This window comes from Poecile atricapillus, chromosome 2 (assembly GCF_030490865.1).
Source record: "Poecile atricapillus isolate bPoeAtr1 chromosome 2, bPoeAtr1.hap1, whole genome shotgun sequence".
Lineage (NCBI taxonomy): Eukaryota > Metazoa > Chordata > Aves > Passeriformes > Paridae > Poecile > Poecile atricapillus.
In genome coordinates, this window is record NC_081250.1 from 42126104 (window position 1) to 42141709 (window position 15606).

Genomic DNA, 15606 nt, shown 5'->3' on the forward strand with positions numbered 1-15606 from the left:
TCAAAATATCTACAAACCATAAAAAAAAGTGATCTATAATTAAGCCTCTGAAACAACCCTCATCTCTATACTGTACTTGAAGCATTTCAAAGGACACAAAGACCAATCCCTTCTCATGTCACACTAGTGTTTAAAACAACAAAAACCTGTCTTGAAGACCACAAACATGGATAATGCAAGAACTGCTAAATGAGATGGACAATGAGTAGAGAGGAGGGAGAAAGGCAGAAAGTTCCTGCATGGCTCTGAGTAATGACCTGAGAACTCTGGGGTATCAGTTTCCTTGACCCTTTATCAGTGCCCACAATCATGGATAAAGCAGGCTGTCCTAAACATGTGAAACTTTGTCTGCTTTTGAGTTCTACAAACACCAACAAACAAAAAACGTGATTTGACTTTGCTTAGGCTGAAAACAGAAATCAAGAAGACTTCACTGTGAATAGCAGTCCCCTCATCGTTGATTTTGTTCTCAAAAATTATACTTAGTGATAACATCTTTGAAGGTGTAGAAACACAAACATGTACAGATTCACAGTTTCTGACTTGATACATGGGGAACTTCTGGAGTATCTATAGCAGATTTTGTGCCAAATGATCAGAAATCAAAGATTCAACAACTCACAACTGCATTTTTCTCCATCTTCCATGGCTCAAAAACTCCACAATCCTTCAATGGCAGTAAAGTACTTCTTCCTGAAGATTTGTAACCTAAAAATTGGGATGAGGGTAGGAAATCACCTAACGAAAACGAGTCATACTGAAACCACTCTCATTTATCTTATTTTCCTTTATATTTATAATTCCTTCAAGTCACAGCAATGATTAATGAAAATTTGATTAACGCAGTGTAAAGCCAGTAATTTAAATTACAGTTTTCTTAATTATCCTAAAAGTGAGACCTTACACAAACTTCAAGAGTAAGCACATTTAAATTAAAATCTTCACTACTTTATCCAAGGTTCCTGCTCTAACTTACAGAGATAAGAAAAGGAATAAAAATATCTAGAAGTTTTAATTTCAAAAACTATTCACTTTATCAGTAATCTTTGCATTCCAACATCACTAGACCTAAATTTAAGCTATTTTCTCAGAATTGACAGAAAACCTTTTATACTCTTATGTTTTAAGCAGTGCAAGTAGCAAGTTTAAGCCCAGTGTAAGTTACTGGTGTCTTAACCATGAAACTTGGTTTTAGAACTTCATTACTGAATGAGTTTTCTTTCTTCAAAAAATGAATAATGATAACTAAAGATAAAAGTGCAAATTTTCAACTCCATATCTAAAGACAAATGAGAGCTTTTGAATGAAAGCATTCTAGGATTCCCATCTGGCCCCTTCAAAGAACTGAGTGTTCAAAAGACAGGGTGCTTAGCCCTTTCTGGCTAACTATAGTTACTAAAGAGCATCCAATAACAAATGTTCTACTGGAGACTGGCACTAGGTACACGGTTCTTAATCTCCATGTCTTCCTAACAGACAGGGCTATCACAGGATAGGAAGGAAGAGCATAATGTACAACAGTGAGTATTTAATATTATGTATTGTCATATTGCAAAAACTTGTGAAGTGACAGTGGACCACTCAATAAATTCAGGATTGGATGCATTTAGTGACAAGAAAAAGACTGAGGAAACAGCCAACTGCTAGCTACAGAAAAATGCCACTGGGAATTTGATCTTTCCTTCAGATTCTTGCCATCCTCAAGCACAGAGTTTCTGACCAGGTCCTTTCAAGAGTTTGTACTCTCCCTTGTTGACTGCAGGTCACACTTGTAGGGAAGCAGGCACTAAAGTGAAATAGCCAATCCTGCCTGCACAGTTCTGGGAATAAAAGCTGTTTTGCCCTGTGCTAGCACAGAAACCCTTGCTTTGGCAATTTTCAAATGACTTTAAGAAGAAAGACTTAAAAGTACTCTTTAGAAGTCTATGTATATGCTTTGAAGGCCAAAGACATGAAAAGTTTCAAACAATTGGATTCTGAAGACATTCAAAATTGCTTTTTGCAGCATGTATTTCTTGCACTACCTGCAAATATTGTTAAATGATGATTTAAAAAATGTTCTACAAGCTCAGACTGACAGTATAATTTGAAACTAAATGAGAACCCCTGTCACTGATCTTAATTCAAGAAATCCATGTTTATAAACGTCCATATTAATCAATAATTCTAAAAACATTGATTTCCAAAGCACCTGTTGCAAAGAAACAGAGCACAGTATCTATCCACAAGTAATCAATCCCTGTTTTCCCTATCTTGTATGCCAATCAAACCATGCATTTATGCAAGGCTAATGTCAGATTTGTTATGTGCAAATATACTGCAGTTCCATTATGATTTCTCTGGTAGCACAGACACTGTAGAGGTATCTGTCCCATGTGTGAAGTATACTGGGTCAACATGAAGTGCTACTTATTAAACCTATATAATTATTTGATCCAGTCAAAACCATTTGAACTGGCGTAAACAACAAAGTTCTGACCTTCAGCAAGGTGGGCAAACCATTCTGGCAAGTTTTATTAAGAACCATCAACCAACCAAATCTGCAGGCACATTCTCTGACCACAAATAAAGGAAAACATTTCCTTTATTTACTTGCTAATAACATGTCTCAAACACAGTATGTCAGACTACTCAGAATGCAGGCACTGCCGTACCATTAAAGCATCTGAGAGGCATAAATATCAGATAGAATTATTTCTATTTGACCCTACTGAATAGAATTCTGCTAAAACCCCAACCCCAAACCTCTCACTAACCTACCAGATGAGAGCTTGCAGCTCTGTTTTCAGATATGCGAAGTAAAATTTCAGGCAGTATCTTTAGGAACTGAAGATAGTTCTTAAGATTTCATAGGCAAATAAAGCACCAAAGAAACCCAAACAACCAAACAAACACAAAATAACAACCCAAAAAATTCTGAAGGGTTCACCAACACAGCATACAATACCATTTGCCCATGATTTCATCTCTGAAGCGTCACTGAAGAGATTTGCTTTTTGGTCATTCAATGGCAATTCTGATAGCAATTCACTGTCCACTTTGCATTTACAGTCACTGTTGAGTATTAAAATACAAAAATTTGTTAAAATTAGTTTCTTTAACCCATTTAAACAGGGGTTTCTTTCATGTACTGCATACCTAAAAAGAGGAATTAAGTGTATAAAAGATGAGAATTTCTTCAACACTTTACACAACACTTCAAACTTGCCATAAATTTAAATAGCCAGCAGTCCCAACAATTTCACTTTCATTACTCTCATTTGCCTGGTCCAATGTTATTACGATTTTAGCTGAGATTACTCTGCCCTAACACATAACCATATGAAATTCAGTAAGTAGAAAAAGCACCTGTGAACCACTTCTTCCCTCCCACCCCCATGCTGACAGGAAGACTGAGATGATTTCTGTCACCTCTGAAGAAGCATCTACTTTATGTTAGTCTATTATGTAATATCTGCCAAAGGAGTAAACCTCAAGGCTTTTCAAATTACATCTGAAGAGTCAACTGTTTTCTTTCCTAAAAACTGACTACTGGACAGAAGATTTAGGAGATTTCAAAGGGATCTCCAATTAAAGACTGTTCTGCTTTTATTCCCAAATATATATATTCCAGAAAATTAAACTACTAAAATATGGTGCTTTCAAAAATAAGCTAAAAATATTGCTAGCAAAAAAACCACTCGGTAATCTCTTTGGTATTTGTAAACAAAGCCACAGGAAAAATATGATCCCCTTTCATGAGATCTTGGTCCCCTTCCCCCTTTCAGTTAAGAATCCTGGTTCAGTACAAAGGACATTTTAAATTGTTTGCTCCTCTACAGACAGAAGTAGAGTTGCTACCTCCTATAAGGGATTCAAGATATTTAATATTTCTCATAGCCAGGATAACTCAAATAGTTCCTAAACTTCAGGATGTTTCAATACAATTTGAAACAAAAATGCTACACTAGAGAGGAAAAATTCCATCTAACAACCCCAAATTTTTCAAGATCAATCTTTATTCTCATCAATGCATTTGGGTTGGTTTCCAGAGGGAACAAAAGATCTGCAATTTTAGTTACTCAGAAATGTCAAATTACCACATAAAATCTTCTTATGCTTTCTCATGATGCCAGCCTCAGTTCTGACACAACAGGCTTTTCAAAACAATTTTCCTTCAGTTTTCTTTAATCTAGACATGAAACTACATACAATTTTGCCAGAACTGTAAACTACACAGTTCTACTAGCATTTTTTTTTTAATAACAGCATCACTAGAAGTGGAGTTTGCTAAATAAGAACAGCAACTTTGTTTTCTTCCAGACAAAACTTCGTAATGACATTTTTCAGTAAAACTAGAGAAAATAGTTCAACTCCAAATGGAGGCCTCTTCTCTAACCACAGAGTACTGTATTGCACAAACATATTTTATTCAGTACAATCTACTTATTCAATAATATAAAGAATTATTTATGCTACTAAGGCAAACTTAAATGGGTATTTTATAGCAGAAGGAGGAGCTTGGAGCTCTCTAGTGGATTAACAAAAAGCTGCAGTATTCTCTACTAACAGAATTCTGGCACACTGAAGTCTGTCACAGAAATGTGAGCAGTGCTGGAAAAAAAAAACCAGTACTCTCTACTATGTCAGTTAAGGTTTCTTGGTTATTTTGAGATTACTGCATCCTAGTTCCATCCAGGACAGCGTTAATTTTTGAAGTAGCTAATTGGTGATTACTGATCCTAAACCATAGCATTCTGAAATATGTTTTCTCTTCTAATTACTTAAGAATTCCACCTTAACTGTACCTTTCCTACAAAAACTAATTCTCCATCATTTCTGGACTGCTGATGAATGAAAATTTCTCTGTTTGACACTAATTCAGGCTTGGACAACCACCCACCATATGAAGTTCATCACGGAAAAGTGACAGATTCTGCATCCGGGATTGGGCAACCCTGGAAGTACAGACAGACTGGGAAATGAGAGGTTGGAAAGCAGCACTGTGGAAAGGGACCTGAGGGTCCTGCTTGATGTCAAGTTGAACATGAGTCAGCAGTGCCCTGGCAGCCACGAGGGACAAGCATCTCCGGGGGGCATCAGGCACAGCATTGCCAGCTGGCCAAGGGACAGGACTGCCCCACTCTGCTCTGCACTGACCTGGCCTCACCTTGAATATTTTGTGCAGTTTTGGGTGCCACAACATAAGAAAGGCATTAAACTATTAGAGGGTGTCCAGAGGAGGGAAATGGTGAAGGACCTTGAGGGGAAGCCTGATGAGGAGTGCCTGAGGTCACTTGGTCTGTTCAGTCTGGAGATGAGACTGAGGGGAGACCTCACTGCAGTATGAAACTTCCTTGTGAGGGGAAGAGGAGGGGCAGGCACTGATCCCTTCTTTCTGGTGACAAGACCCGAGGGAATGGCCTGAAGATGTCAGGGGAGGCTTACATTGAATATTAGAAAAAGGTTCTTCACCCAGAGGGTGGTCAGGCACTGGAACAGGCTCTCCAGGGAAGGGGTGACAGTACCAAGCCTCACAGAGCTCAAGAAGCATTTGGACAGTGCTCTCAGGCACATGGTGCTACTCTTGGGAATAGCACTGTGGTGGCCAGGAGTAGGACTTGAAAATCCTTATGGATCCCTTCCAACTCAGCTTACACGGTGATTCTGCAAATCAGACTAAGAAATTATGTGTACAATAAACACTGCAAACACAGCTAGAAGAACAGTAAAGTATGTCCTTAACTGCATGTGACATGTTTTTAAGCACCTTTTTCTACTGCTTCACAAATATTTGTCAGCCTGAATTTGAATGAGATCTTTCAATTCTTTCATAAGTAGAAAAGAAAAATGAAAGCTTCATGATTTATTTATTACAATTTTTTGGTTTTGTTGAGTTCTGGTAAGTGCTGTTGTGGTAAGAAATGCATCTTATGCTACACACACACTGAGATGCAAAAGTGAGACACTTTCATGAAGTTAATATATCTTGCCACCAGTCAAAAGACAAAATAAGCCCTATTGTCCTGTCAGGCTATGACTATACTTGTTCAGTACTTTGTAGAGTGAAATCATATTATTTCACATATTTATGTTCTTCATCACATAGTTACAGTAACATGGAAAATTGAATACTGGTTGTGTTCAATCATGTTTTATTTATATAGTAACTGTGGAACACCACAGGTTACATGAAGGACACACTATATGTACCTTTTTTCAGCTTCACTCTTGTTTTCGTCTTCAACATCAGGCACTCCATCTGCAAGCTTGAACTGTAATGATATTAGAAGTTATTTTCAGGTACAGCAAAACACTACTAAGCCTGTTATGCTTTACTCTACAGACTTAAAACTGTTAGTGATCATTGCAAGGTGTGATAAAACAGTCTTAACTGTAGAAACTAATTCAGTGTGCAGGATTACTCTTACAACATCTTTTTTAATGGACATACTGCCTTTATACCCTGTGTTCTTTAAAACAGTGATTTTTAATTGGAAAAAAAGGTCACTTTTTTTCTGTTGTGACTGTCTTCACTTCTCTTTGCTCCCATGATAATCTCAGCACTTTTTAGGCCCACTTCCCAATTTTAACTGTGCCTGACAGATGTGTGGAATACCACAAAAGTAATTCCATCAAGTTTAATGAAATTTAAAACTACACTGAGGAGGAATTTAGGCCTTTGCTCAGCTCTACACAACCATGAACAGTTAAAAAATCCCCAACGATATGGAGAAAAAAGACAGCATGAAACATATTTCGAGCTGAGAATCTGAAAAGACTAATACAGAATGAAGTCACAGAATCCTGGCTTTGTTTCGTCCATTATTTATGAAGTAACTTAGGACTTCACATTTCATCACAAGTTTATTACAGCCAAAGAATTAGAGATGCATATCCTTGCAGCAGATTTCCAAACTTTATTTTACCACTTCCTGAATACTTGTAGCATTTTCTCCATGGTTACTTTTTGCCCTTCTCACAGGATTATTAATCGGAAAAACCATCATAAAAGCAAAATCTGAAAAATCTCCCTGAACAGTAGAGTACCTGTAGTAATTCCCCCAGTGCACTGCTGCTCTCTATTCACATACAGAGCAGGCTTAGGTAGGGCTTAGTATGCATTTTGTGGTTTTGAGTTTGGGTTGGGTAAGATTATTTGTAAATATTTTCTGCTGTCCAACACAGCACAGAAAAGCAAACACTAGGATACTGATTTTATAAAGCCACAAGGCTATGAAACAACCCAGCTGGGACTGACCTGGTAATATTGCAACAAGTACTCCACCTTCAGCAAACCTTACAATTTGACAGACCCTTCTTATCTCTCCAAAAGATCAGGAAATAAAATGTCACTGTTAACTCTGTGAATCGCATGTTAGCAGCCCCAATTTCATTTGCTGAAGGAAATGTTTCTCTTCTTTTAAACTATTTTGAAACGGAAACTGATTCTCTGCTGTTTGATTAACTTCTCAATTACTTAGCAATTTTTAACCATGTGAATTTTACAGTTTTAACTTATCCAGTTAAAACCACTAGCCACTCCTGAAGTAGTGGAAAACAGTAAATGCTATCAGCAACTACGTATGAGTGGTAGAGAGATATAAATTTCCAATTCATTACCAAAGAAGCAAACAGTATAAAACTTCAGCAAATCTTAAAAGACCTAGACTTATTATGTAGAGGAGGGAAGACAGAAAAAGATCAGATAAAGTCAGTGAGCATGAAAATCATTCCCTCTGAATAGCTAGAAATCTGTATTTGAAAAGCCCTTTTTGCCTAACTAATGAAGACCAGAATGATTCTTCTTTGGTACACGATGGCTGTGCAGCTCCCCAGCTTTCCAACACTGCCCCATCCTTCTGATACTGAGAGGCATTTACCAGCAACATTTAAAATTAGGTATGTTATGTAAAAATGTCATAGATTACCTTTATAGTCGTACTATAGGCAGTACTCATAGGTGACTGGAACAGTAATTTTCATACCATTGGGAATACAGCATTACTGCAACAACTGATATAACAATATCCTGTTTCACTTCAAATTTGAAGCTTAAATGTTGGTGACAATTAAAATAAAATCAAGTTCTGTTAAGCAAAGATTATATTGCCAATACACAGTAATCTAGGAAATGCTAACACTCTCTTCATTGTAGGAAATTTTAAATTTTGTTGATAAAACAGCATTAGTAACTAAAATTAACCAATTATGTGGATTGTAATTGCCCAAACCATTTAAGGAGAGAAACCATAATTTCTCAGTACCTTTTCATCCATGTCCAAACTCGTCAAAAGTTCATCTAGTTTGCTCTGTTGCCTATCTTTAAGAAAGTCCTCAGTAACATCTCCTGAAGGACTGCTTCCTCTGGAAGAATTGTGGGTGTTCACATCTTCAGCTGAAAATGTACAAACACATTGCTTCACACGTTTCCCATGCTACAAGACAACAAAGCTTTTATTTCCTAGATATTACAAAAGCTTAGAACTAACAACATTTAAGCACTCCTAGGACTTCCTAAATGTGAAATTTACATGGAAAAATACCTCATGCTTAAGGCAGGAATCATTTCAAATAAGTATTAGGCTGAATATGCAATTAAAATTCTATTCAAGCTGTATGCTTTTTAATTGTCCCTGTAGAACAGTATAACAGGTTTACATACAAAATATTGAATTCAGTATTTTAGAAATAAATTCAGTTAAACTTTTTTATTAAAACACAGCCAAAGATATGTGTGGTAATTTGCTAACCAAAACGATTTACTGTTTGTTAGAAAAGGATGTAAGTAAATCATAGTGATGTGATGCAACCCTGAACTAAATATAGTTCTGAGAAACTCCAAATTCCTGTAATATAGTAAATTCAGTAAAAATTCAGAGTCAGGAAATTTCAGCATCTTTTGCAGGTGCCACAGGAAATGAACAACATACCTGGCTGCAACTTTCTGAAACAGCTGTTAATATACAACAAAATAGTTCTGCATAGAAAAGAAATTCACTACTGGATCACACAAATTACTTCCAACTGCAGTTGTCCAGATACAGGAAAAAATAACCATATTAGTTATTAGAAAGGCTTTTCTCCTACAGTCACCGGTCTCTATGATCACCAAGTACAAGACATCTGGCTGAAGACAACATACACAAGATTTCCACTTGAAAGGTGACTGATGTCATCCAGAATATTTTAACTGCAGCACTTCACCTTCTTAAATGATGAAGCCACTAAGGAAAGTAGCCATGACCTCACTAAATAATACAGGACACCAAAGCAGTAACATGTATTTCTAAATAAATACGTAAGAAGTCAATAATTAGCAAAACCAGGCACCCTTCTTTTGTTCTGTGTAGGCCTTTTTTAAAAGCCACGTATGAAACTTAAGTTACTGTGTGCATATTCATCTAAGATTATGATGTGGTCCTGCTTCTCATATCTGGGAAGGACTTTAGGCACCACAAAAAGAACCAAAGACTTCCAGCATCAAACTTTGCTAGAACATGAAGTAAATCAACAAACAAAATGCATAAGTTACTGAATAGTACAAAACTTGTTGCCAGGTTTGGCTTCAAACACCTCAAGACTGCAAATTCCACGGCACAGGTCCCAATCTCTTTACAAGACCAGAGGCCTAACTGTGCACCTCCTCTTGACTCCTCCTCAGGGAACTTGTATCTACTTCTTGGTATCTGAGCTCTTAAAAGCTCATTACCTTTTATTTTGCCTTCTAATACCCAAAGCCTGAAATCTTCTCTTCCCCTAATAGTCTTCAGTCACTCCTTTCCAGGAGGCATTATCTGCTGAAATCACTCTTTCTACATGAACATAACACATTAATGTGGAAAACCAGCATAAGAGGTACTGTCACAGACACCTTTCAAGCCTGAAGCAAAATCAACATGTAATGTCAGAATATCAGATTAACAACAAGCTGACAAACTGATACCAGAAGGGAAACACCATGAACCTCCAAAACCAGTCTCAGTACTGTGTGCTCACTACTGTCAGTAACAGGCTTCTAGTCAAAGCCAAAATCCTGCTCCTCCAACGTTATCAAGTAGAAACTTCTACACTAGGTATACCTCACACAGTAGGTCTGGTATAGATATATGGCAAGCCATAGGAAACCAAACAAATCACATTCATCTGCTGCCTAGCTGGACTGTTCTGCCTTAAATAGGAAGAAAAACCTCACTAAATAAGAAGTAACCTTATTTCATTAAAAAAGGGCATCCTTTAAAAACAGCACAATGTCTCTGGAACCCACAAAAACCCCAAAAGGACAACCTGGAAATAAACCTGATTACAAAATTTTGTGTGCTGATGAACACAACAGAACAACCACGTCTAACTGACCTAAACTCCAAAGCAGTATCACAGGACTCAGTCTTACTATGATCTCAACAACTAACAGAACTCTTTGCCTAAAACTATCAGAAATATCAAAAAAACACAGAATCAAAACCAAATAAAAAACCCTCACTCCAACCTACCAGTACTACCAACAGACTACAGAGAAGTACCCCGGATGACTCAGGCTTGTGTTGTTTTGAAAGTTAGTGACTCAATATGCATTAGGAAACAAACTGGTGTTACAATAGAAAGACAATACAAAACCAGACAAGTTCCTCTTTTTTTTTTTTTTTAATGTGGAAAGCAGAAAGCTTTGGTTTTGACACAAAACATCTTTTAGGTCTCTTTCTTCTTTTGACTATACACCAAAACATTTCCAGATAACCTTACCTTTTAACACCAAATTACAAGAATTTTCAGTATCACTTGACATTCCAGATTCTTGCATGCATCTGTTTTGAACAAAAAGTGTATTTAAGATTTCCATCTTGCACAAAAGCAAAAATAATCCATCAGTTACATAAAATCAAAAATTCTCAATAATACTTTTAGCTGTGGACAGAATCCTTACATCCAACACACTATTTTAAGACTCTTTTTAACTTTCTCTTTTGGCTTTCTCATGTCCATCCCTACAGATATACACCTCAACATGTTAAGTAAAACCAAGACATTTGAAATTTTCAGTAAAAGCTCATTATCTCATTTAATCTTTGCCTAAAATACCAGGCAGGAAAATTTTCTCTGTATAGCAAAACAAGAAACTACTGTGCTAATGAGCCAATTCATCAGTTTCTAAAAAATGTGATTTATAGTAATTTTATATTCAAGATCATTTGCATAAAAATGAATCTCAAAGAGAGTAACAAAAACAACTGCTCATCGGATACTTCACCTATTCCAAAAATAAGCTGGGGAAAAAAAATTCTCCTTAGAAAAGCTCAGGAGGGACAAATATGTATTTAAATCTTACATACAGAATATATAAAACATCATCATGATCATCACAGATTTTAGAAGCTTGTACCTGGTGAGTGACACCAAGTGTAATGGCAGCAAGCTGTCCAGTCAAGGCAACAGAAAACGGCAAACAAAAGCATATGTGAAAAATTTAATTTACTGCCCCATTCAGACTTCAGTCCAGAATGTTTTCCTCATGCCAGCACTCTATGTAAAATGCATGCAGCAGAGAAATAAACTGTTGAAGTCCCAGTTGTATTTGGTAAAACTCAACAAAATAAAAAAAAAAAAATAGTATGAACTGGCCACGATCTGGTATTATCTGGTGATATTGTAAGTCACCCAATAAAACTGGTATGGTCTATTGTCTTATTTCAATATTCTCATATTCAGTTCATTAATATGTTCCTGACTGCTATCAACTATGGTTAATCGCCAGCTAATAATCTTTGCATCAAATTACGGAAGGTAAAAAGCAAAATAAGAAATTTTGCCTTTTTCTTTAGCAAATTAAGAGGAAATTCTAAAAAAGAAGAACCATGCATTTTTATTTTCCTTGGATAATGGCAAACAAATTCAACAGGTATCAGAAAGAAATTAATACTCCCTCTAATAAATATACTATGCTACAGCCTAGCTGCTTCTCAAGAAGTTGGACACTCCTACAGACTTGCCCTGTTCTCTAGAGACTTGTTTTAGCAGAAATTTTATTCTATTAACATCTGAAAGTTTATTATTCTCATGTTCAAAAACGTGTTCAGCACCTCAAAGAAGATTTCCTTCCTGTTTTCCACATGGGTTTAATGAAAAGGAAAGGATAAGGAGAGAAGTGAGTAAATAAAAAAAAAAATTCAGTTACAAGGTAGTACAATCCTGAAAATAATTGAAGTGTGACTTAAAATACAGGTAACATAAAGTCACCTAGAAAGACTACACAAAGAAAATTAAAACACCGATCCCAATAAAAAAACTAATCTTCAGAGGAAAATCTTGCATTATTTCTATCTAAACTTTGTTTTTGTAAAATGAAAAATTCGATCTTAAAACTTTTTCACTGAACACAAGTATCAAAGCTTAAGAGAGAAGTCAGACTAAACAGTAGATGAGTTCATCCATTCTGAGAAGAACTATCTCATTTACAGAAGTTAGTTTCTACTTTGAATTTCTTTTCCTCCTCCTGTGACTTTTATTATCCTCTCAAAACCCAGTAAAAAATTAACACCTAATGATTTACACCAGGAATTTGCTGAATGAAGATGCAGGATCATACACGTCTACAACACCTTAGCCCAATCACATATCTGAAAAATATTCACACCTGGGGATAGGAGAAAAAGAGGGATGAAGAATGGTAGAATGGAACACTACTGTAGTGACAACCATCTCCTCTTAAAGATTCAAGATAACAATATGCTACATCTAAGAACTAAAAACACTTCTAAGTATTATACCACTTTACAACTAAGAAAATTGCTGTCAAAGGGATATCTGTTATCTTCAATCAGGTCAGATTAAGAATATTAATTTTAATTATCTTTCTATTTCCATATTTCACTTCATTTAAAGAAGCCCTTTTTGTCTACAATTATCCTACAATTCAGAGTTTATCCCAGCTCTTATGAAGAACAAGTTATCTGCATTCAGAATACTGTCATAGTTCAATCAAACTTAAAACACACAAAATCAAAAAAAGAAATAATTTGAACAGAAATTAGTAAAAGTCTCTAAAGAAGCCTGATCACTAAAACCAAAGTATACGGATATGAGATAAAAGTACTTAAGAATATTGTGATAAAAAGGAATGATATGCATACCTAAAATTACTCTCTACTGAATACATCTTTTCTGAGGTAACGGGAGACTCAGGCTTAATATACTCCTTTGTGTCTTTAATGCCGGTTGCAGGGGACGCTTTCACTGGACAACTTTCACAGCGTGCAGGCGCAAGTGCCTCTTCATTACTGGTTCCAAAAAGGTCAGGGTCATCCTGAATCACATCAATGACAAGAACATCTTGGTTGTAAGCTTCAAGGATATCTGGTAAATTTTGATTTTTGTGTTGTGAAAAATTCTGTGCTGATTTTCTATCATCATTTACTTCTAATCCAACAAGGTGGTTGACTGCATTCCAAGAATGATCAGGAAAACTAGATTTCAGCACACATTCAGTACCATAGAAATCAGGTACAGATGGCTCTGGTTGTCCATCAAGAAGAGGATGTGGATATGCAGAAAAACTTTCAGAGAGCACGGACATCTCATCAGAGAGATTCACAGAGCCATTCTGCTGGAAGTCCTTACTGTCGATCTCATCTGCTTTTTTCTGTATGGAAGGTGGAGATGTAGCATCACTCACCACAGGAAGAGGACCCTGCTCAGATTTTACCAAGAAAGTCTCTTCACTGGTCTTCTGCCTTTCTGGACTAGTGCTTTCAAGAAGCTCTAGTGGACTACAAGTTTTGCTTTCAAATGAATAGACAGATTCCAGTTTCTTGGATTCACATTTCTTTCTGCATAAAGGAATTTTGAATTTTGTCAGGTTTCCAGAGGTTAATGGTTTAATTAGGTTTAAATCAGATAATTTCTGGTTCACTACTGATACTTTAGGGCTGAAGTTTATACTGTTTGTGTCACATGTAGAAGTACCATTCTGGACTGTCCCAGACAGGTTTCTTTTTGTCACCTCTGCTTCATTTTTACCCTTTCGTTTTGTTGTATCATTCTGGACTGTCCCAGACATGTTTCTTTTTGTCACCTCTGCTTCATTTTTACCCTTTTGTTTTGTTGTGTCATTCTGGACTGTTACAGACAGGTTTCTATTTGTCACAACTTCTTCATCTTTATCTTGTTTTATTCTACCATTCTGGACTGTCACAGACAGATTTCTATTTGTCACAACTTCTTCATCTTTATCTTGTTGTATTGTACCACTCTGGAGTGTCACAGTCAGGTTTCTATTTGTCACATCACCTTCATTTTTATACTTTTGTTTTATTGTAGTATTCTGGGCTGCTACAGACAGATTTCTATTTGTCACATTGCCTTCATTTTTATACTTTTGTTTTATTGTACCATTCTGGACTGTCACAGACAGGCTTCTTTCTGTTACATCTCCTTCATCTTCATCTTTTTGTTTTGCTGTAAAATTCAAGGTTGCTTTAACTTCTTGCATATCACCACGGTTAAAAGCCATGGCACTTCTATCCGTATTAACTGGCGATTCCCTGTTCTCATTGTTCATTGTCAAAGTCTCATAAATATCCACAGAAGAGGATCCCGTTGTTTCAAGTGAAGCCCGACAGTCAATATTTGGATCAATCCTTTTATGCGTAATTTCTTTTGTAATTTCTGCCAGTGATGTATGCAAATCCAGCTGTCTCACATTCCCAATCACTGTACCATCTCCTACAGCTTTAACACTGCTGTTATCAGAAGAATCCTCAAAAGCAGCCTTTAAAAGTCTTTTTTCTTCTGACCTATGATTTTTAAGAAACCATTCAGAAGTCCTGGCACAAGATTCAACAGGCCAAACTTTTTTACCAGTCATGGGTATTGTTCTTTGACACGTAAACTGCTGCAATTTCTTATTAACTTTGTTCAAATTTCCTCCTGCCTTGCTTTTGTGACAATCAGAAACATCATGGATCTGAGCTAACACTCTCAGGCTATCTGAGGCAGCTGCATAATCTGCCACACTGCTTGAATTTTCTCCTTTTACTATTGCAGAGAGCACAGATGTCTTCTTAAAGCCAGTTTCAAGTGCAAGTAATTTGCTACTGTTCTTTCTCCAGGCTGATACTGCTTGAAGTTCATGAGTATTTTTTTCTGTATCAAAATCTGATGTATGATCGCATGAAGCTGAGAGAGTATGATTTAGTCCTGAAACTGCAAACGAGTTTGACATGGCAACTGCTGCTTCTGTTTGTAACTCACACTTCTTGCATTTACCAGCCACGTCTGCAGACTTCTCTGTGATTTTCATCTTTTTTCTATGTTTTCTACCAATATTACAGTTTTTCCCCCTTAAATACTTACTGTTTTCACTCACGCAGCATGAAACACAGCCTTCTTCATTTTCATTCTTTTCTTTATTAGATGATAAACCGCCTTTTATGAGTGATCTCTCATTTTGCATTCTACTAGTGCTGCAAATTCTATCATTCAGGTCTCCAGTACCATGGGCTACATGGAAGAATCCATTCAATTTATAACTGTTGGTAGTTCCAATAGCTGAAGGCTTCACTAATGTATTGATGTAACTACAGTCCTCTAATCTAACAAATGGATTCTTTTCGGTTGCACAGAGCAAGCCAC

General features: G+C 36.5%; 1 protein-coding gene across 1 annotated transcript in view; it reads right to left on the minus strand.

Annotated features, from left to right (window-relative positions):
• Positions 1-15274, minus strand: part of TOPAZ1 (testis and ovary specific TOPAZ 1) — a 34216-nt gene extending 18942 nt beyond the window's left edge. The window contains exons 1-5 of the mRNA XM_058831067.1: positions 13107-15274; positions 10723-10784; positions 8247-8377; positions 6193-6254; positions 4883-4937 (exon numbers count right to left, since the gene is read on the minus strand). Of these exons, the coding sequence (XP_058687050.1) occupies positions 4883-4937; positions 6193-6254; positions 8247-8377; positions 10723-10784; positions 13107-15274 (2478 nt within the window). The remainder of the gene's footprint in view (positions 1-4882; positions 4938-6192; positions 6255-8246; positions 8378-10722; positions 10785-13106) is intronic.
• Between the last annotated feature and the right edge of the window lie 332 nt (positions 15275-15606).